This window comes from Kryptolebias marmoratus, linkage group LG3 (genome assembly GCF_001649575.2).
Source record: "Kryptolebias marmoratus isolate JLee-2015 linkage group LG3, ASM164957v2, whole genome shotgun sequence".
NCBI classification, from domain to species: domain Eukaryota; kingdom Metazoa; phylum Chordata; class Actinopteri; order Cyprinodontiformes; family Rivulidae; genus Kryptolebias; species Kryptolebias marmoratus.
In genome coordinates this window covers 21,654,527-21,678,005 of record NC_051432.1, presented here as the reverse complement: position 1 = coordinate 21,678,005, position 23,479 = coordinate 21,654,527, and the positions used below count along the sequence as shown (strand labels likewise).

At 37.9% G+C, this 23,479-nt stretch overlaps 1 protein-coding gene across 2 annotated transcripts in view; it reads left to right on the top strand.

Annotated features, from left to right (window-relative positions):
• The window catches only part of rbm20 (RNA binding motif protein 20), a 48,833-nt gene that overhangs the window by 11,425 nt on the left and 13,929 nt on the right, over positions 1–23,479 (top strand). The window contains exons 1-5 of one of the 2 annotated variants that reach the window (XM_037974917.1): positions 13,032–13,204; positions 19,101–20,094; positions 21,238–21,302; positions 21,661–21,770; positions 23,256–23,362. In XM_037974917.1, coding sequence (XP_037830845.1) covers positions 19,330–20,094; positions 21,238–21,302; positions 21,661–21,770; positions 23,256–23,362 — 1,047 coding nt within the window. In that variant the 5' untranslated portion in view covers positions 13,032–13,204; positions 19,101–19,329. Of the gene's footprint in view, positions 1–13,031; positions 13,205–19,100; positions 20,095–21,237; positions 21,303–21,660; positions 21,771–23,255; positions 23,363–23,479 lie in introns of those variants that run through there. The other variant, XM_017425681.3, reaches the window with a different exon arrangement.

Genomic DNA, 23,479 nt, shown 5'->3' with positions numbered 1-23,479 from the left:
TTTATTTTTATAAATTTAGAAGAAATATAATTTAGAACTTTTCAATCATTGGACTGGCTTTTTATCTCTTTTACTAATATGGTCCTTAAATCAAGTTTCATCAATGCACTGATCATCATTTGAGAGTAAAATGTGCACAAACCAACTCGGTTTGGACATTAAAACCACATGTCTGGTTTCTAAAAGCAGCTTTTATGTGTATCATCTTGCCTGCCTTGTGGATCCAGATTTAGGGGCAGCAGTGGACATTGAGATTTTTCCATCAAAGCAAAGACATAACTTTACCTCATCTGACCTTAAATATCTGAGTTTAGTACCTATCATGCTTTATGTATGTATGTGGCAATAAGGGGCACCCTGAAGAAGCTTGGACATTTGTCTTAAAATCCTGTTGGATATGCAGTAAATGCAACTCCTGATGCTTTTTGACTCGTTCCTGGTTTTTTTCCATCTGGGATGAAGGGAAATTTGGGATAAAGTCTGATGTAAGTTGTCCTCAATACATTTAGCTATATGAAGAGCACCAGGTGGGCAATTAATAAATTATCAGACATGCCACCTCTCCGGCTCCCCCTTCGGCTCTTCTCACACCTAAATTGGGTTTGAGTTGAGGAGGGTGGGATGGAGGGTCACTTTCAGTTAGAGCTGATATATATCTTAACAACTCAGCAATTGTAATACAGTCTGCACCAGCGGTAATGGATAGCAATGTGTGATATTCACGGTGGAGTTTTGGGTCTTGATTGTGTGACAGCTGATATTATGTGGCCTTATTGACAGCTGAGAACAGGTTCCCTCACAGTCCCGTGTCAAGATAAATGAAGGCTGTTGCTACTCTGTGGAAAGATAGACACATCTCTATACTCTCTAAGAAGTAACAGCAGCAAGACGAACCAACAAAGAAGGGGCATCTTGACCATTGATCATTAAATCTATGAATTAATGAATATTAAACCTGTGATGTTTTAGTAAATTTTGGGATATTATATACTGTATGTATAAAACACCTGGTTCCACTTTCACTTCAAGCACAAGTCCTCTACCAGAGGCCTGGGAGTTTGAAAGTTTTCCTCAGTATCTTAGCTGTTCTTAGGACTGTGCTCTTCTGGACAGAGATCTCTGAAGTTGTTCCTGGGATCTGTTGGAGCCACTCTTCCAGTTTGGGGGTCACAGCCCCGAGTTATCCGATGACCACTGGCACCATTGAGGCCTTGACTTTCCACAACTTCTCTGTTTCCTCATTCGACTCTTGGCATTTCTTGAGCCTTCCGTGCACTTTCTGCTACATATATGTCACGTTGTTTAACGTTATTTCTGCAAATTGTCACTTTAACATGATTAACTTTTTTTTTTCTTGCAAGCCAACATCTGCCTCTTGGGCGGTCTTGTGAGGGAAACCTTCTGCAGGGCAGGAATTTTGTTTTTGCTGAAACACTTCAGCTAAAGTTACCCATTAACCTCAAAAAATTCCTCTCCCGTTTCATTTCGCATTAGGGAGAAGGATTCTCATGAGAAAACATTTCCACCTGAGAAAAAGCACTTTCCAAAAGCAGTTTTCACACCATTATAGACAATTATAGTGACAATTAGTGACATATATAAATTAGTATTTTTTTCAATAAGTGTTTTGAATTCAGCTGGGAACATAAAAATGAAATTTATGAATTGTGTTTATTTAATGTTAATGAACACGATACACTGAACTGACAGGCAGTTGGTCAGTGATTAAGTTCCTCCTAATCCCACCGTAACATTTCTCTAATGAAACTAAAGCTGTTAAATTAAACTGCAGGAAAAATATTTAAATTTAAATTTCCTGTGCTGATGTGACTTTCCTATGCCTTTCTTATTCCCAACTCGTCACACCCAGTCTGGATCACTCAGCATCACGTTTTAAGGAATTATATATAACATTTGACTCCCCTCAACATAATACAGGGTAGTCTTATTGAAATCCATTTATGGCTGAAATGGAAACCATGAGAGCGTAAGACCATTTAACTGTTGCCATTTGAACCCATAAAATCACTTTAACCCAAAGTAAAATGGTGGCCTAACAACTGAAAGTGACAAGCATGAAACAATGACACACCTTAACTTTAGTTCAGCTTAACAAGTTCATGTTTCTCTGCAGGAAGTGCAACATCCGAGGATGAACTTTGACTGTCCTAAATGTCCTTATCCAACAAGACACAGATAACTTTCACTGACCTCTGATAAATGATGCTCAAGAGATGTTCTGTATTTAAACGTGCCTCTAGTTTTCCTTGTAGCTCCATAAAACCTTTAAAAACGTATTTGTTTATCCAGGGTTATAGTTTTTTTTATAGGATTTTAGTGACAAAAATAGACTTCCTCTTAAACTTAAGTACTGATTAGTGTCCAGCAGTGCAGAGCAGCAGGAGGCTCGGGATAAGGTTTATAATTTTGAATATTTAAGGTGCAGGATGAGTCATGTAAAAAGGCATGTGGACAAACATTACACAACAAAATCTGGGTCAAGTAATGCATCATCATCATCATCATCATGATAGAACAAATTGACTAAAAAGTGCTTAACATGCAACATGTCTTTAGTGTTTAATAATTAGACTTTAATGTTTTATAGAAAGGATAATTCCCTATTTTCTCATCATTTCACCAAATCGTGGTCAATCAAACAGCTACCTACAACAGGTAAGATATTCTTTGCTCATAACCTTTCCACAAAAACCCACTTTAAATGATCTAAGCTTTTATCCTGACATCAGGATCACTCATATTGGACTAAAAAGTGAACAAACTTGAAGTCCTGATCTTATTTTTCCACATTCCAAAAGACAAATAACCATTTAAAAACAAGCACAACCTGTCAGAGACAAGTTTTAAGTGATGTAACTTTAATCCTTCCCTGTTTGGCTTCCTGGTGCCTGCTCTCAGACAGAAACAATGATATGAGAACATTCTGTCCCTGGGTCCTGCTGTCAGCCAGAAAACCATCTATCATCAAGTGTCAGGCATGAATGACGGAGAAGGATGTGGAGGGCATGTTTAAAAAAAATCAAAGCAGCTCAGAAAGAAGTGTCGATGCTCAAAGAGGAGAAATATAGAGAGCATACCCGACAGTCTGAGGAACAGATTAGAAATCAGGCATGTTAATGGGCCACCTAAAATACCCAGCGTGATGAGGGAGAAGGATGTGGAGGGTTCCTGTTTGTCATCACAAGGTGAAAATCCATACCAAAGAGCTTTCTGCCAAATAAATCCCCAGCTAATCAATGACACCACAGGGGGAGAGGAAAGGACGTGGCTGCTGACTTCCTCTTTAACACAGAAAAAAAAAAAAAACGTTTTACACATTAGGCTTTTAACTGAACGTTTAGCAAGAACTCTTTCCAGTTCAACTTTATCACACGGCAACAATGTGTTCGATCAGTTCAAAACATAAAACTGCAGCCATGTTTCTGTGTGTGGCTCTGGGACAGCTCAGCTCCAGCTGTCATCGGTATGAAGATAGCTGAGCTTCCTGCCTCCCTGCTGAGCGGGTTCCACCGCCGCAGACAGAAAAAAACGATGAGAAAACGTTCTTATCTTCAGCTCAGATAAAGCTCTGCAGTCTCCAACAGCCTGTGTGGTTTAAATGTATCGACTCACAGCTTCTAGAAGCAAACATAGCAAATAAGGCTTGTTTTGATGTCCCCTTAAGCTTCTATACAAATGTATGCAAACAAATAATAAATTAAAACAGTGATGTCCTAGTTATGTTAAACGCACAGACAAAACTTTTCTGCTAAAAATAAGCTTTAAAAGCAAAGATTTAAAAGCAAAACTAATTAAGTCTTCAGTCCTTGAAGGAAAGTGGCCAGAGTTTAAAACTAAGCTCATCCTCTGATGACGTCCTGCACAGTTTCACAACAGAGCGAGGTCTGATAAGGTGTTGAGGATGACTCTCAGCTACCACGTCACATCTTCGCGCTCAACATCTGTAAATTTAATGAAGTTATACCCTTTTCTTTTGGCTAAGCTCAATAAGCTGTGGTGCCCATCTCGATTAGGGTTGACTCTAAAAGCCAATGAGTTGCAGATGTACACCCAGTGGTTACTTTCTGAGAGTTTCATTAAAATGTGTCCGATGGTTCATGAGATATTTTGCTAACAGATGGACAGTGTTTTAAAAACAGCTCTCACATGATCGTTTAGCTGTTGGAGTGTCTGTTGGAGATCAGCCTCAGCTACTCCCACACCAAACTTCAGCTCAATATCTGTAAAAATGGCTGAATTATAGGCATTTTTCTGTATGCCAAGATCACTTAGCTGTGGCCGCCATCTTGAATGTGGTTGACTCCGAATGGTAATGAGTTGTAAATCTTTTTGCCCTTTCATCGTTAGTGAGAGGCGATAAACATGGAGCCGCACTTTTTATATTTGTAGCCACAAAAAATGATAAAAGATGAGATAAATTCTTATTTTATATTTTGTTCATGTATGATATTTGAATAAAAAGGCCCTTAAAGAATCCCCTGACGGTCATCAGTCATGGCATGGCCAACCCATTCTGCTCACTGGCTTTCTCCAGGGTCTCTGTCCCACGTTGGAGTTTAAACAAACCATTTTTCTTTTATTATTTTCATATGTCTGGAGCTTTGAAGGGTCCGTCGAAGCAGCTGTTGGAGAAGTTGTGAAGTCGACTCGCCCTGGATGTTTGGGCTCATTTGGAATAATTGTTATTTGAGCAGCCGGCGATGCCAGCAGCTTCCTGAGATGAGACGTGTTGAGCCATATGGCTGGATTTCACCGTTTCATATCCAGCATGTGTGGATGTGTGCATGATTGACCGTTTCCCTCTTAATGTTTTTTCCATCTGTTGTCTCATCCCCGAACAAGCCTATCATCGTTACTGCTCTGTCCTGCGCCGTGAAACATCTGAGACAACCGTGTCAATTCATTTCCAATATTGTAAAAAATGAGCAAAGTGTTATTCGGCAGATTTTATGGAGAATTTATCTCAGCCAGCGTGCTGTTGGAGTTGAATTTTAGCACAAAATTAAAAGAGATGGCATCTGTGTTACATTATGTATAAATAAAGTAAATTAAGTTAAATCAGGAAGGATGAAGGCTAATAAAAATCATAATATTTCTGAAGAAATTTGGCACAAACTTTTAACATTAACTTTGTAAGAATCTAAGCTAATAAAAAATACCTACATTTCATGACTGGACTGAAGAAGAGCAAAAAGAACCAAGATTTAAAAAAAAATAATGTCAGAGCTGCTGCCAGTGGCTCATTATAGTCACCATGGTAACCACACACCTGTGTCTGTCACTCCCTGACCGCTAAATGAATGACAGGCAGACAAAAAACAGACTGAAAAATAAGCCTCAGACAAACAGTCGCTGTGGGAAAACTTTAAGTCAGATGGAGTGAAGTGAAATTTATTTATATAGCACATTTCAGCAACAAGGCGATCCAAGGTGCTGTACAACACAGAAACAACAACAGAATCAAATATAGATAAAAAAAAACATCAAAATAAAGTATAGAAATACAGAATAAAAAACATCAATTGTGTATAATCTAAATGAAATATGAGATAATCTAAATAAAGTCATGAAACTAAACATATCTAAACATGAGCTAAGATAGTCAAAATAGTAGCTAAAATAATCTAAATGAAATCAGGATAAAGTTAAAACTGAACTAAACAACAATTAGGAATCTAATAATCTAACAATATCTAAAATATGAGCTAAGATAAACTAAACTAAAGTAAACTAAATGTACAGATGTTAGAAATATTTTAACAGTGAGCGGCTGAAGACTCTGATGGTCACACATGTAGATTTCTGGGTCTCCACAACAATTTATGGAGGAGATTTGACAATTATTGAAAATGACCATTTGCTTCCAGTTTTGAAGGGAATGTTTCCAAGCTGAAGTATGACTGAATCTGTGGAAGCGTGGCTGTGATCTGGGCAACTTTGAGAGAAAGCCATAAGTCATACAGCAGTGAGTGACACATTGGGTGAAAGGGGACAAAAATGCCTACGTTTTGATGTATAAATAAGAAGAGTAAGAAAAGTTCATTCACAAAAGATCTGAACATTTTAGACAGCTCAAAAGTTTGTGTGTGGCTTCAACCTTGAGTTGAACAGTCTGTGGAAAAAATATGTAAATATCATAAAACTTAAACTGCAATTACATAGAAACAGTAATAAATATCAAAACACCAATTCAGACATGTACATTTTAGGTTACTGTGAGCAATTTGAACTTTGAATGATTGTTGTAGTGTAAAGTCTGCCTGAGTTATAGAGCTCCAAAGTGGCCTGGGTTTTCTTATCTGTTTAGCTGAAATCCCATTTTTTTCTTACAGTTTTCTGCAAGTTCTGTTTAGGCTGTACGACGTACCGCTTCCAAACATCCCAGCACGCTGCTCCTAATTGATTCGCTTGTTTTGACGAATGCTTTGCACGTTTTATTTCAAAGCTGTGCAACAAGATCCAGGATTAACAGAATAGTGTTGAGGGTGCCTCAATGCTGATATGTGTTGGCACCTTTATTAAAAAACATGATAAAATACGGTTTAATAGAAACAATATATTTTGTTGTCCCCTTGGAAATATTTGTTTTGGACTTAGTGCTGTCCCAATAACTGCCTTTGCTTAAGATCCATAAAAAAAATTTGACAATTAAATAATAAATAAGCAATAAATCACTTCTTGAGGAGTAACAGGAGAGCTGCGCTGCCATTGGTTGGAAAGCTGGTGAGCGGGACGATGCAGTTGGGTGTGATTGGTATTTGTGTGCATGACAGTAGTGACAGATGGTGAAAATAAATGCTTGCTTTGGACAGAGCTGCTGTAGAGTGGGAGTGAGGTAGGACTGGAGAGAGCGGGTGTGGGAATCATTGCTACGTCACCACGTTCACCGATATAGCTCCGATGTTGCTGACCGCAGAACAGGAAGACTCCAGTTAGACGGTCCCAACTCTGGAGGAGAAGTTACTCATGTGCCCGTGGAAATGTGCAGACTTCAGTGTTTGTTTGTTTTTTACATTTATATTTGTAAACAGAATTTCATCGAGCAAACATTCACACTTTAAATGTGTCGCAGCACAGCAAAACCAAGTCTGCTGTCTGCACCCGGGCAGCGGTTATAAATATCCATTTCAGAGCAGCAGAAAAAAAAAAAAAAAAAAAAGAAAGTGGTTGGTCAAAGCCAACACAATCCTCCCCCCACCTCTCACATTACTTCACCCCTGAGTCTTGTGACAGTTCCTGGCCTCAAATTTCCATATCACAAACATTTCCTTCATTTACTTTACGCAGCATCTTTAGACTGAAACTCTTAAAGAGAGAAGGAGCTGCTTCCTTCTGGCTGTGGCTGCTGTTGACACAATTCACCAGGCTGCCATCCTTTATTTTTTTATCTGTGTTTTATTTTTTGTTTTTGGAGGATTCAAGCCAGTTTCTTGTGTCATTTTGTACAAAGTCCAAGAAACGGTGGAGCCTCTGACACTTGGCCCTGAGCTCTCAGCACCCAGTTTGACACTCGGTGTCAGCAGATCCCCAGGTAGCCGAGAGGCTTTTCTCAGCTCTGTCGGCAGACTTTCATTAAAAACCGGCAGCTAAACATTTGATAGGCCGGAAACGAGGAACGACCTGATAAACTGTTCAACTGTTAAACTGCTGATTGTGTTCAGCTGGTATGTTTGTCATTTTATACCGCGTTAACGTTCAAAACTAAATGTTTTTTGTGAAACTTTTGTATAAAGCTGCTTTTTGTTGATAGATATTCTGACACTGTGACTAAAACTCTAAAAGAAAACATAAAAAGTTATATCAGTTTGACCCTTGTGGTAAAAAATGTATTAATTAAATAAACATAAAAACATAATTGTTATCATTCGAAAGCCTTTATAATGATAAATGGTTTAAATCATGGGTGTCCAATCCTGGTCCTCGAGGGCCACTATCCTGCATGTTTTCCTTGTTTTCTCTGCTCCAACACAGCTGATTCAGTGGTTAAATTACCTCTTCTTGTTCTGCAGAGGCCTGTTAATTACTCACTGATTTAAATCAGCTGTGTTGGAGCAGAGAAACAAGTAAAACATGCAGGATAGTGGCCCTCGAGGACCAGGATTGGACACCCCTGGTTTAAATGAAGACATTATGAAATATTAGTTGTAGATATAAATGACTCTGGATGACCTCAGTTAGTAGAAATGGACTTTAATTTTGTTTTATTTCTGGTCAGAGTGAAGTGAAAGCCAGTGTAAATTCCTGCTGACTTAAAATTTAGATTTAATTGAATTCCAACAACCTCTCATAGCTCTGTGACAAAAACCTGTCCTGTAATTTGACATATTGAACAAGTCTCCAAAACTACATTTGTCCATCTTTGTAACACAAAATCAGAAACACACTCCCTCAAGAAGAATGCCTTCATCACTTGGAGGCTTTACCGTGACACCATTTTAGCTCGCTGTCCAAAAAATTAACTAACGCTCAGCTCAGAATCCTGACAGGCACTGAAATCATAACTGTCCTGTTTTAGCTTTTCTGCACTTCCTGTGAACTTCTGAATTTATTATTAAAAATACTATACAGTCCTGCTCACCATTATTGGCACCCCTTCATGATTTGCATAGCTGAGTGGTTAATTCATGTCATATGTGTGGAGGCAGTTTATCACAAGTGATCTTTATGTGTGATTTGCAACAGGTGAGGCAAATTAGGTTTTCATATTGATTGCAGCAAAGGGTGCCAATACCATTGGCATGGTAAAAATTATGTTTTTCTTTGTTTTCCTCATAATGTTTATCTTTTTAAATGTTTTTGATCATTTGCTGTTTTGCATCAAGCACAAGCTATCAGCAATAAAATGTTGTTTCACTTGATGAATTTCCTTCAGTAAATATTCCATTATATGTACTTAAACTTCATGGGTGCCAATAATGGTGAGCAGGACTGTAAATGCCAACTCAACATTCATGCTATTGTTCACTAATTAGGGTTTGTTTGTTTGGTTGTTTTTTTGCTGTACGTTGTTTTGCAATCCAGCTACTTCTGCATACTTCGTGCTAATTTAGCTATTTATGTATCGAATCGTTCAGTTCATTCTGGAGATGCTATGACTTTAAAATATATTTCTTCAGCAGTCATTCAATGCTTTTTGCAAACAAGCAATTTCTTTAGTTTTATACAAAATGTTATTTTATTGTTATTCTTTTGTGTTTTTTATGTTATGTTATTAGTTTTGTTCAGGCTTGCTTGATTTATATTTATTTGCTTTGTTTGTTGTCGTTAAGCACGTCTGGATTTAAAAGGGTTTTATGAATGAAACTGAGTTGAGTTCAGAAAACAATAAAGCACTTTATACAACCACTAATTTATAAACCTTTACATCATTGTTATCCTGAGGTTATTTAATTGTGTAAATCGCAGCAGCAGCTAGCTGTAGCACTCCCAGTAAAACCTGAGGCACTTCCTTCAGAAAATCAGAATAATTCTGCCAGAATAACCATATAAGGTGTGAAATTTTTCAAACAGAACCTTTTGTGAAGAAGAAATAAATCAATAAATTGGAGGTGTTTTTATACGACACCAGTCCACCTCGGTCTAGCCCTTAGCTCGTTGACTTAGTCTGAATTAAACTGTAGTTTTTCCAAACTGAGGTTGCTCAAAGAGCTATCTATAACAGGTAAGATACTATTTGTTCATAACCTTGCCACAGAAACTTACTTCAAAAGATCTGAGCTCTCCCTTCAGGGCTCAAGTAATATTTTCATTCCTCACACTTCAAACAGGTGTTGCTCTAAAACCCTGAAGTGGACACCAAGTCAGCAGAGTTTGATTGGCGTTCTCCTGCAGACGGACATGTTTGCTCCTAAAAGTTCCCAGTCGGGCCGCAGCTGTCAAGTTTGGACCTTCCTTTTGACCCGTTCGTTTCTTTGTGACCTCGGTATCCCACTGTGCACCGTCCTGATGGGTGAAACCTGCAGTTAGAGACAATTATCTCTCGAACCATAAACCTGATGGACTCAGATGCACGTCTTTGGGTCTAAAAAAACCAGCATGTTTGAGAGTGAATCACCTGCTTTACATCTGGCGTGAAAACTAATATTTTATATCTGAGATCAGAAGGTTAAAGCACAATTCTTTTGATATTACTTCATGAAACCTTCGGGCTCACCCTGAGCATAAATCTGACTCTTTTACAAGCATCATTAGCCATTTTGTGGTATGAATCAAAGTGAAGGGTGGCCTGATGGGGTTTATGAGGGGCCAGATTCTGTGTCTCTGGGACCAGGATACCTCGCCCATTTCTATGGCTCCATAAATCAGGAACTGCCCTCTTTGCAGCGAAGCCAAATGTGGAGCTAAAGGGGAGCTGAGCTTGCTTGCTCACCCGTCCCCCGTCCCCCCCGCCCTGATCGGCCATCCCTCACAGCCTGATGGGGGCTATGTGTTGACTGTGCAGGCCGAGGTGTAGATGGTTAGTAAGTGTTTTTACCTTATTAGGTGGCGCTAATGTCATCTATTAGCGAGCTCTTTTGTGTCTGTAGCCGCTCACTTTCTGTGGAGATCTAAACAGGGGTTATAAATGGCACTTCTATAATGCTTTTTTCCCCTCTTTCTTTTTGTTTTTTAAACATAAATACGTCACCAAAGTGACATTTCATTATGAGTCACAAAATGTAAATGACTGCCCGGGAATGTAAACAATTAAACTTTCATTCTTCCAGTTTTCATCAGCTCTTCTGGCCTAAAAAATGAGTGGAGCGCCCCCACATGGCAGCCCGATTGGTCCCTGTTGGCCCTCCTGGGGTCAGTTATGTGGCACCATCTAGTGGATCGTAGAAAAAGCCTTTCAGAACCGGAGCGTGTGCCACACTGATTATCTGCTGCAGGGTTCTGGTGAAAGACGCTGAAGTTCTTTACTAACATCACAAATAACAAAAAGGGAGGAAGGACCCAAAATCATTGGGACAGATTAAGTATAATAAGGTTTTTAGAAAATTCTGTAAAGTCCTACAGCAATACAATACAAAATACTCATTGCATTAAATTAATAAAATGCTCATTTGTGCAATAATTAAGGTTACTTTTGTGTCAGTGGAGAAAGTAATTAATCACATAAGGACACCTTTTGAAAGCAAGATCCACATAAATCATTAAACCTTGAACAAATTTGGGGTTTACAGTAAAGCTACAAATTGGAGGTATGTATCTTAATAACTCTTCCTCTTGTGGTCCAACTACATCAGTTTTACGGGGTGAGATTTAGGTGTCGGGTCCCACCTTTGACTTTAGAGATGTCGAGGCACAGATAATAACTTATTTTAAATTATTAATAGTCAAAAAAAGTTGCTACTTTTATCAAACATTAAACAAGATGCAGCAAAATGTAGAAACAAAGCTTCAGAGGATAAAACAGACAACTTATAAAGTCTGATACTAATGACATCCACCCACCTCCACCTCTTTGCACCTACAGCCGGTGGATCGGGCTGTTTTTTATATTTATTTGTCTGTTGTGTAGCTGCGTGTGTTTCGGTTTTTAAAGCAGATGTTTTTCATCCAGTTTTCCACTTTGAGCTGAGAGCTGGAGCTTTACCGAACGCTTCTTTACAGAAAACTTCACTCACTGAGGTCGACGGAAACATACACTAAATTACATTTTTTTCTTTAAATGTGTACCTGTGGGTTTTATTTGTATCTTTATTATTTGTTTGTTTTCATTTGTATTGCATTGTGAAATTCTGTTTTTGTCACCAAGGGTACTTTGATAAATGGTACAAACTGTTTCTACATTATTATTATTATTATTATTATTATTATTATTAGTAGTAGTAGTAGTAGTAGTAGTAGTAGTAGTAGTAGTAGTAGTAGTAGTAGTATGTTAAATTTAAAGGTTCATAAAGCATAAAAAGATAAAATGAAGAGAATAGGACACAGAATTAAAAGGAAAAAAACAAATGTTTTGAAATGAGTCATTTCATAATTTAATGCAAAAACTTAATTAACAATTACTTGTTTACACAAAAAAAGCCTTTTTCCACTCATCAATCAATTCAAACTCCAAATATATAAATAATAAATGTTTTGAGTAGCTTCCTATTGGTTGTTGTTGGTGGCGTCCCATTTAGAATGCTAACATTTTATTCATAATTAATTAATAAATACATAAATATTTAAATAAAAAAGGTTTGTTTATGTAGTTCCGATGTTTCTAGGTTGTGAAAAATGTTCCACAGTGTTAGGCTTAATCTAAAAATGTAATATTTTCAGTGTGTGATGTTTGAGTTGTTTTGTCCAACAAAACTACCATAAAAATAAAATAAAATAAATGCTGTTTTGTTTGGGCTTATCCCTCTTTCTTCTCATATTTATAAATGACTTTAAATCGATGCTTTCAGCAGATAAAGATCAATTCTACAGGCTGTTAAATCAATTAAACAAACTCTGAATCTGAACAGTTATTGAAGCTGGAAATGTGTGATGAGATCTAAGAATTTAAACATTAAACATTATTGTTTTGTGTTTTAGATGCTAAATGAACTTTATTTGTCAGCTCATACCTAAAGTATTTATGTTTTTGGGGATCCAGCTATAGTTGGTGTCACGTTTGTTTTGTCTTACAAGAGGACATTTTTAAATGATAAAGCTTTTGTTGCAAATATGTCAAGCACTCAAAAAAAAAAAGGAAACCTTTTCCCATCAGGACCTCTTTACTTATTTATTATGAAGCGAGTGGCATGTTGGTTTGTATTTGGTTTCTATTTGGTTATGAGTAAACAGGAACAGTTTGATTCATCATTAAATCAGGAAAGTCGGACTCTTATTTCAGTTTTACTTCCCTGTGGAAGCAGTGTTACCTAAAGGCCAAGTGTTTTGTTCCTGTGCGTTGGTCTAACCCCGTTCCCACACCCACCCACACACACACACACACACACACACACACACACACACACACACACACACATGCTGAACACTTGTGACTTTTCATCACACTCGTCCCTGCCTGCCTGTTTAACCCAGGGAAGCGGCGGCGCTCACATTAGGGTAAAGACCACTGGCTGTGATGGTTTTCCAGCGAACATGTGTTGGCGTTAGTCCTCATGTCAAAGGGCAGGACTGACCGTGGAGCTCAGATGCCGGGCAGAGGTCAGACCATGGAGGAGCTCTGCAGACCGTAGAGTCAGAGGTGGAACTTTTCAAGGTTTGTTTCCTCTTATATGTTCGTTTCTGTGCGAGCCGTTCAGTCTCCTGTCTGCAGCAGAGAGCCGGGGCTCTGCAGAGGCTGAAATTCACTGAGTTCTTCCTCTAATTTGCTGCTTCCCTTCGACTGATTGGGTCCGTGTGTTGCTTTGCTCTGTCTGAGGAGCAGCGTTTGATCTTAGTGAATGTGTGAAAGTTTCGCGAGAACGCCGTCCTCTTTGGATTGTGGAGAACAGCTGTGTGGATGGTGACTACTGTTGTGTTATTAAAGCTCCAGCTATCGAATGTGCCCCATAAAGGTTTAATTGTGTTTATTCTCATTTTATTGTGTCTGAAGGGAACCTCAATATAGATCATCACTGCATCATGTTGGTGTCAGATATGTTTTTACTGTCCTCAGAACTTCTCCAGTGTGGTTGCTTGGTATTTTTTGCCTTCTTTTTAGTCATTTTTGCTAAATCCATGATCCACCAACAGACATTGTTTTTATAAATGTCAGCTGCTGCTTTGAAATGATGTAAAATTCAAAATGCAGACATTATGATGTTGTGTTGGACTTGTTTGATGTAGTAACGGACAGAAAAATACACTTTTCTGGGTTCTTTTTGCAGTTTAGTGTGTTTATTTACCTGACAATGAATCTCTCGTGTCATAAACTACAACTTTTTCTCCGTTGTTACCTTTAAAAAAAAAAAAACTGTAGCCATTTTATACCCAGTTTACATCCAGCTGTCACACTTTGAATGACAGATTTTGTTTTACTTACTCAATAGTTTTGTAGTCTGTAAAATAAGTCTGCTGTTTTTCCTTTTTTTACATTTATTTTCATTTTTCTCTCAAGCAGTTTCTTGCTTTTAATGTTTTTCAGTAACTAAAAGGAGTTCTTGTTTATTTATCTATTTTCAAACCTTTTAGCAGGAATTTTCTTTACTTCTTTACTTTACTTACTGACGGAAAAAGTTAAAGTTTCACTCAAATATCAGAGTCCAGTCCTCTGAAATAAAAGCTTTGTGTTGAAACGTGAAGACAGCAGATGCTTTGCATTTTAATCTATAGACCAGTGATTCCCAAGTGGTGGCTGGCGGGCTGAATCCAGCCTGCTGAAGGGTGAGGTGGAGGTGGGGGTTGAATGGGGTAGAGGCGCCCACCCCCAGCTTACAGAAAGTCGAAAAAGGGAGAAAAAAAGTGCCATTTAAAAACAACAGGAGCTGCTTTTGAATGCGATTTAATAATAAACTTGAACTTATCTAAAATATTTTGCATTTCTTATTTTAAAGCAACCACAAAACTTCAGAGATAATAAAAAATAAGACCAACAAAATCATTTTTGTAACATTTTAATTTACCTGTTTATGTGAGGGTTAAACTGTTATTCTGCATTTTAAAAATTTAACAGTCTCTAGCACTTAAAACACAGTTTTAGATGCCATAAAAATAAAAGAGCACACTGATGCCCATCTGTGTGTGACAACAATTTATCTAAATACAGTAGATAAAACTGACAGAAATGTAGCTTTCACAAGTCTCTAAAACAAAATGGCTCACCACTACAACGCTTCTGTGCAGCAAGTATCAACAAAGGCTGTGTATAAACCTCTAAATCTAAAATATGCGTTTGATGAATGGAGAGAATTAGGTTTTCCTATAAACACTGAGCTCCTCACACCAGGCTGACAGCTGTGAGGCCGGGCCCCGCAGAGTCTGAACAGAAAAACTTTGGGCCCCCCGGGCGAGTTTAGTGAATGAGCCCCGCGATAAACAGTAAGCTAGATTTACAGAGAAAATACCACATTTAAGTTGAACGTGCCCCATTATTTATTTATTTTTTTGTAAAGCAACACATCAAAATTGTGAATAATACAGTAAATCTATGTTTTTAATTTTATCCCACTGAGTTATTTTGACATTTGAGTTCTTTTCCATAAAAGACGACAAACCAAATTAGCAAGCGAGTCCCAGTTTAGTATTTAGTTTGAAAATTAAAAACAAACATGAAGTCAAACCGAGCTGGGTGTTTTGGATTTAAATGTCAGTCTGATTGGATTAAACTGAGCTGTAAATGGGATGAATTTGAACCGAAGCTGCTCGTTTCCACGATGTGAGTGACTTTTGTTGTGACTTGGTCGAATAAACAGGAAATAAAATGACTGAATTGATTCAAACTGACTGTGCCAATAATTAAATAAATAAATACGTAAAATCAAGCAGCTGTCAGGGTTGTAGAATGATCCTCATTTCTTTAAGACTGAAATGTTATTGAGCAGAAAACTGAGATATGAAAGTTCAGATTTCTGTTAATGAGAAAAGTGTCACTACGGTGCAACACAAACCTCTGACTGAAGCTAAATGGGATTTTTTTTTTCTCATAAAATAACATTTGTGGGTTTGTACAAAAAATAAGTTTAAACAAGAAGAAGAAAATCTTCCATCAAAGTCTCTCAGCGCCTTTTTTAAAACTGACTCTGAGCAGAACCTCCAGCCTTCAGCTGTTTAAACCAGAATTACTGCCATGAAATATGTTTGCATTTATAATATTTTATGAAATCTTCGGAAAGCTGTTTGCAGACATTTCGCTGATTTGCTCATTTTCCTCTTTTATTTTCCCACACGCTTACAGAATTCACCTGCCTCTGCAAACTTTGGGCTATTTTAACTGTTTAAAGCTACATGAAAACATTCACCTCATTCAGAAGACGGCTGCTATGGCTTTTGTAACTTTTAAACTTTTGAAACAGTTTAACTTTTATTTACAAAAATGAAATTCAATTTAAAATACATTAAGATCCCTCAAATCCTAAAAATCAAATTCAGCATACATTTGCTAGTACTACTCCTAATGCTAATTCCACTAATTCCTATTCTGATAATGCTAATTCTGCTAATATTCATTTTAGTTTACGCTAACATGCTGCTTTAACTAGCCTTTTGCTATTTTTAGCTAGTCTTTTGCTAGTTTTGGCTTATAGCCAACCATTTGCTACTTTTCGAGTTTAGTTAGCTTTTTGCTATTTTTAGTTTTTATCTAGCTGTTTGCCATCTTAGCTAGAGCTTTGCTATTTTTAGATAGTGTGTTTTACTTTAAGCTAATGTTTAGCTACATTTAGCTTTTAGCTAGCATTTGGCTACATTTAGCTTTCAGCTAGCTTTCACCTTCTCCATCAAATTTCAGTAAAGTCATTCAGAACTCAGCATTTGAATTTCTCTAGTTTGCTTTGAACAACCTCAGTGTGTTTTTCGGCTTTTCTTTATTACAGCAGTGATGCTTTTTAAATGCTGATTTCACTCCCAGCGCTGATTTGATCAACTTTTCTGCCCAAAGACAAACATAATCAAAGCTCCTGCTGCGGGAGAGTTTTGTTTTGTTTGAATAAAAGACATTTCAGTTTTGTTCTTGAGCCAATTTGGGCCATTTAACATACAGTGCAAATAAAAAGCATGAACACAAATATAATTTAATTTACTAAAATGCTGCTTTTTTTACATTAAATAAAATTTGTTTTCTCTCAGGGGCGTGCAAATTAATTTACAATATGATAAAATGCTCTCTCGTGTCATGCCCATCCACAAAGCACATCCAAAGTTACTTTTTTAAACTGGTCCCTTCCACACCTGGTTGATGTTTATTTGACACCTATATTCCCTATCGTCATCACAAGATTAGTCTGAAGTGTCTGGCGCACCGTGCCAGCTGCTCAAGAGACCATATTAGTCTTTAAGGACAGTGTGTATCAGGATGGCTGTGGGCGACTCCTGTATTTATAGCTTTGAGTCATTAGCTGGAATGGTGTAAGTGAATCCCTCCATCAGCATGCTTGTCCACTTAAGACTGTGCAAATCACCGGAAAAACCTGAGGTTTAAAATGATATAAAATGAGAAAATTCTGATAAAATCGTGCATAGTGTTGAATGAAACTAAAAGCATCCATTTTTGTCCAAAATGTTTATCAGAGATGAGCAGTATTACATAATAAATCACGTGTCTCATAATAATGCATATAAAGCTGTGTATTCCTTTATTTTTTTGATAGACTCATTCTAATAAAAGTGCTTTGACATTCTCTTATATGTAAACATTTGCATCAGTCTTTTAAGATACATTACTTTAAACAGAAAAAAAAGCAAGATTCGGTCATAAATTCAGTTTTCAATTCTGCATTTTCTGAAAGAAAACAAGCTCAACGTGGTTTGGATTTTTCCTTTTCATGCTCAGAGGTGGGATCTCGGGACCACATGTTTACTGTAAGATCATATATAGTTCAGTAGGAGTAAAAGTGACAGCCATGATATGATGCGTTTATGATGTGCCAATGTGTTCACAAGACCTTATAATGACTGCAGAAACAAGCTAGAAGATGAGCTCCATGCTGAAAATCCTCTGTCAGATTCAGTTGCACCAATTAATGTTTGAAATTACCCTCTGAAGATGTTTCTTTGCTTAAACCCCAACAAAACTCCTATTATTGTTCCGCATTTTGAGCATGTTTTGGTGTTAATAAGATCAAAATTATGTGAAATACGTCTTCTTCTTTTTTTTGCAGATGCAAGTCTTTACGTCTCACCAAGCTTTGTCTCAAAAAAACTGCACACATAAAACTGGAGCGATGGCTAGACAGGCCAGTGTCAGGTGCTTAGCATATCTGATGGGATGTGTGGCTGAGAAGACTAAGTTTAGACAGCATGTGAGGGTCTTCATCAGAAACTAAAGAGGCAGGGCAGTCACACGGGGTCAAAGCACCAGCGGGTGATGTAGTTTGTTCTTTTACAACCTTTGGAGACAGGGGGAAGATCGTAAAAAACTCGTGTTTAGTTATTCAAATGTTGAAACTGAGTTGTAGCCTTTAAAATGTGTCACACTACAGATTAGGGTGGTGCATATGGTGAGACTCATTTTTTCCATTTAATGTTCACATTTTCATGTTGCTAGCAATAAATCCAAGTTTTATTATCCATTACATTTGATCTTCTTGTACTGTTTTCATTGAAGTTTACAATTTTAATGATGTGCAAATCAATGGATTCTGTTTTTTTTTTACATTTCAGACAGAACGGGTTGCAGGGTTTGTTGGTGGATTAGCTGTGCAGCATAAAGCTGGGTTGTGTTACGTATTCACGTGCCTTGTGTTACATATTCCTGCTATGCTTGTTTAAAAAAAAGTGCTTTCATTAAAGGCCTACCATTCCTTGAAGGAATGCATATCACCCACTGGGATTTTCTGATGAAGAGAGAGAATGGAGTTATAGCCATTTTGCTCAATCCTTGCAGCTGATGTTTTGTGCAGTCTCATGCAGTATTGTGAGATCTCGTGAAACATATTTGTGCTCAAAATATGTGTTTGGAGTGATGCTCAGCTACCACCACACCAAATTTTAACGCAAAATCTGTAAATTTACCTGAGTTGTGGCCATGTTTGTGTTTGCTGAAGTTGATTTGCTGCGGTGGCCATCCTGACTTCAGTTTACTCCACAAGTTAATCAGTTGTAGATGTACATCTAAAGGTTACTTTCTGAGAGTTTCACTTAAATATGTCCTATTGGTCATGAGATATTTTGATGACAGACAAAGAAGGTTGACAACAGCTGTTATTCCCAAAGTTTAATGCAAAAATATTGCACAATATGTAGCACTCAGTGCATGTAGGGACGGCACTTGACTATTACCACCACACCAATCTTTGTAAATTTGGTTAAAACAAAGCCATTTTAATGTTTGTTCAGGTCACTTAGCTGTGGCAACCATCTTAAATAGGATCCAAGACAAAAAACAAAACAATGGATTTACAAAAGGCCATCTTCACCAACAGGAGCAATTAAATTCAGAGCTTTTTATGTGACAGTCCTAAGGAAAATGAATGTCTCATGAGCGATTCATAATTTATGTGGTGATTCTTTCTCTGCAGCATCATTGCACCACGTTTGGACAGTACAGAGAAGAAAGGTCTTCAGGTGGGGGTTCAGCTACCAGCCAGTGTGCATCCGGGGCCTCAGCAGCAGAACCAGCTCCTCTTGACTCCAGCGAGTCTCCAGCTCGCTCAGCTCCAGGCCCAGCTTACCCTCCAACGCCTCAAACTGGCTCAGGGAGGCAGCACCACCACTGCTGCCAGTGTTCTCAACCAGTTTCTCTCCAGTATGAACATGTCCCAACCTCTGTTAAATCAGCTACGGACTTCAGCTATGGTTGGGAATCCGCAGGGTGCCTTCCCCACTGGGGTGATTGGTTTCCCCTCCTCAAATTCTGCCATGGGGGCCTTGGTGGGTGGAGGATTCAACCAAAACCCGGGGAACGTTGGACTGAATCATCCCAGTGAAGTGGGAACAAAGGTCCAACAGGGTGGAAAGTCTGGGTCAGCTTACCCTCCTGAGACTGACAGGAGACTTCAGTACAACCTAGCTGCAGGGGCATCTAATGATGGACAGTACACTAAAAACATGAGCAACGCTGGTTTTCAGAGAGATCTCTATGGGCAAGATGTGTCGGGACAACCATCTGGGTTTATAGCCAAAGAACAAATGAGTGTTTGTAACTCCACTGCGCATAATGAACAATGGAAAGGCCACGCTAACCTACCACAAACCGGAAATGTGAACGTGGTAACCAGTCCTTCCACAGTGTGGACTAAAGCTGTCCAGCCCATGTGGTCCAGAACAGAAGTGTATAACCCAGAAGAACCGACCTCTGACCCCAAGGTGAACTGCAATCTTGGGATTCCCTCATTTGGTTCAAGTGGCACGCAGGGGTTTGGGAACTATCAGTCCCTTCATGGCAGCGAGGACACATTGTCCTCAGGTACCAGGACACTTCAGCCCTATCAGGTCAATGATTATTATGGGGTCACACCCGATCAGCTGCCACACCAGTGTAGCATCTGTGACAAAAAGGTCTATAACCTGAAGGTAAGTGATCAGATCCTTCTGTTATGTTCAGTTTATTGGACATTAATACACATTGCTGTAAATGTGTCAGAGTTTTTTAATCTGTAGTCCCTGGACAGGTGTTACAAAGTCACCCTGCAAACAAAACATATAAGTATTAAATCGGAAGACAGAAAATAAAATATTTAAGATTATTAGCATAGATCATAGCAAATATTTTTTTTGAGAAGTCTCATTATCCAAAAATGTATTTAAAGACTTGATTATCACATAAAAATAACTTTATTATATAAAACAATAATGCACTTGTAAGTGTAATGTTTATAAACTCCAATCATAGCTGGAGAAATTAGCATTTTCTGTAAAAATGCAATGTGAAAGCTGATTTCTGAATGACTGCTGCAATTTGTTGAAGAAGCTGAAGCTGAATTGTTATAGTTTAAACAAGCAGAACTGAGCTAAAATTAACAAAACAGGAGCTGAAAGGTAAAAACACCAAAACGGCAACTAAAAGCTGTAATTAGGAAAACCATGGCTTAAATCTAAAATTGGCAAAACAGTGGCTGAAAGCTGAATTTAGCAAGACAATAGCTGAAAGCTAAAAAGAGCATAGGAAGAGGAAAAAAGAGCAGGTACGCTGAAGTAAGTTTTAAAGAGAGTAATGTTTTTGAAAAGATCTCAATATAATTCAGCGGAGAAACCTTTCGTAAATAAATGTTAATATTTAAAAATGTATAAAAGTTACAAATTCTAAAAGTCATGGCCCATTATTCGTGACAGAGCCAAACATTTTAATTTATGTATGGTTAAAATAGCACAACATCATTGATTATATTGCCTTCATAAAAGAAAATATATATATATTTTAAATGAAACAGGAATACATGTGATGCTTTTCAAGAATCTGGCATTATTTCTTCCAGGTTTCATAAATAAAACTGGGCATTAATCATTGTAATTGCCATCAGTCCCCCAATGAAAGTTTATTTATTGTTGTTGCTCTGTCTTTGCACTATTTTGTCCTGTTAATCAAACTGTAGTGTTTTTATTGTGTTTACTGTTTGATTTCAATTTTGATTTCTGTGAGGTGACCTTGAGAGTTTTGAAAGGTGTCTATAAATAAAATGTATTATTATTCATATTATCATTATTATGTGTTTTGAGGACTGGGACCAGCATGTGAAAGGAAAACTACACTTGCAGAATCAAACTTTTTACACAAATGAAAGGTAAGTTATTTCCAAATTTAGTGATCGTAAAACGTGCAGCTACACCTTTTTACTTCTGCAATGCAACTTGTGTTCAAAAGGTAAACAGCTTTGCAGCTTTTTGCAAGCAGTTTTGGTTGAAATGTTTGTTTTTTGCCACTGTAACAGCTTCACTTCACTGCTTTGAGCCAGTCAGCCCAGCAGTGCGCCAGTCAGATCCGAGCAGATCTTTCTTGAGTGTCGGGGCGCGTCGCTTTTCCTTTTCTTTGCTCCGCAAACAGCTGCCTTGATCTTTCTATGAATATGAGCTCTGTCACAAGATATGAGCGAGCCCGGCAGGGGAGAGGAAGCTAAAATCAGCCTTCTGCGATTGTTGCAGCTCAGCGGCGGCATCAGCTGGAGCTGGTCAGTATGCCGCCGGCAGGCCTTCTGATGGAGGTCTGAACCCAGGAGGATCCAACCCCATCGTCTGCTCCGCCACGAGTCAAGGTAGGCTCGACCCCCAACTAACCAACTCTGCCTTTCTTACTGCTGATCAGAGAGTAACTTTTTATGACTGCTGGAGAATGTGAAAGAGACTATATTAAGAGTGACATGAGAGCGTGAGGAAGCGTGTTTTATAGCTTGTCAAAGTGTATTTTGATCCGTTCGTGTCTGCTAAGAGAACGGAGTGTATTCAAAATTTAGCTTAACTGTAATAATAATAATAATAATAATAATCCAGACCCTTCTCTGTGGCATTTTATTGTTTCAGAAAACAAAGTAAACTTGTGACTTCTGTCATTTTGTTCTCTGAACAAGAACAAACATGTTGGCTGTCCCAACCGGAGGAGGAACACACATCTTTGTATTGTATTACAGACAAACTATCTGTGGGTGGTCCAAACTGCATGAAAGACCACTTCTTCATAACTGTTTACAGTTTCATGGAACACAAAAGTATTTGTTTGACTCATGCTGACTATCTCTGGTACGTGTATAATTACTGGCCACCACCATGAACGATAATTGCTTGTGTCTGTGAGTGCCTGTTGGCAAATTATTTTCTGAACCAATTAATTGGATTTTAGTGAAACAATCAGAAAGTGATCATTAGATGTAACTTTTGAAAATCAACCCTATTCAAGATGGCCGCTACAGTGAATCAACTTTAGCAAACACAGAAATGGCTATAACCCAGACAATTTGACAGATATCGAGCTAAGCTCCGGTGTGATAGTAGCTGAGAGTCATCCCCAACACATAGTCCAAGTGCTACAGATTGAACAAGATCCTTCTTTAAAATATTGGTATTAACTGTTAGAGTCAATCTTGTCTGTTAGCAAACTATCTCATTAACTCCTGAACAACTATGAACAAGTAATCACTGAATTTACATCTACAACTGATTAACTGTTGGAGGTAACCCGATTCAAGAGGGCCGCCCAACCTTACCAACTTTATCAAACACAAAAATGGCTGTAAATCAGTCGGTTTTACAGATATTAACACTAAACATGGGGTGGTAGTAACTGAGAGTCATCACAAGCAAAATCTTTGTGTAAAACTTTGGCATACAATGCAGCAAACAATATGCATTCCATCAAAAATGTTTTGTTTTTTTTCATTTTAAATAAATCTCTTATATTACACAAGACCTAATGGTTTTAAGAAACAACGCTATCTTGCAAACATTTGTAAAAATTTGGTAAAAGATGTAATTTATAAGGTCTTGCCTTAAGATTTAAAGATAAATAAATATAAACATAAACTTTTCTGGATCGTCTATTATAATTAGACACCGGATCAGTTCTGGTGCAGACCTTATATTCTGACTGTAAACCCATAAAAACATAAAAAATTTAATTTTACATTTTAAAGGAGACATTTTATGTGAGATACAAATAAAGGCTGAGCTGTTATGTCAACAAATGTAAAAATAACACTTGCTTCTCATAAGAAGTTTTAAATCCAAGCTTCACTTTGTTTTTACAGATGTGTCCTCGGGAACCAACACGTCATACCTGCCGGCTGCAGCAGCAGCCATGAAGACTTATCCCGTGTCGGACACAATGTTTGCCTCGCAGCAGCCGGAGTCAAAGGTCAGACTAATGTTTGGTGGATTTTTCTGTCATGATTATTAGAGTTTGGCCCTGTCTCATGAATTAAACTTTCTGACAGACTGTCAACCAGATATACACGAACACCTTGTTCTCCTG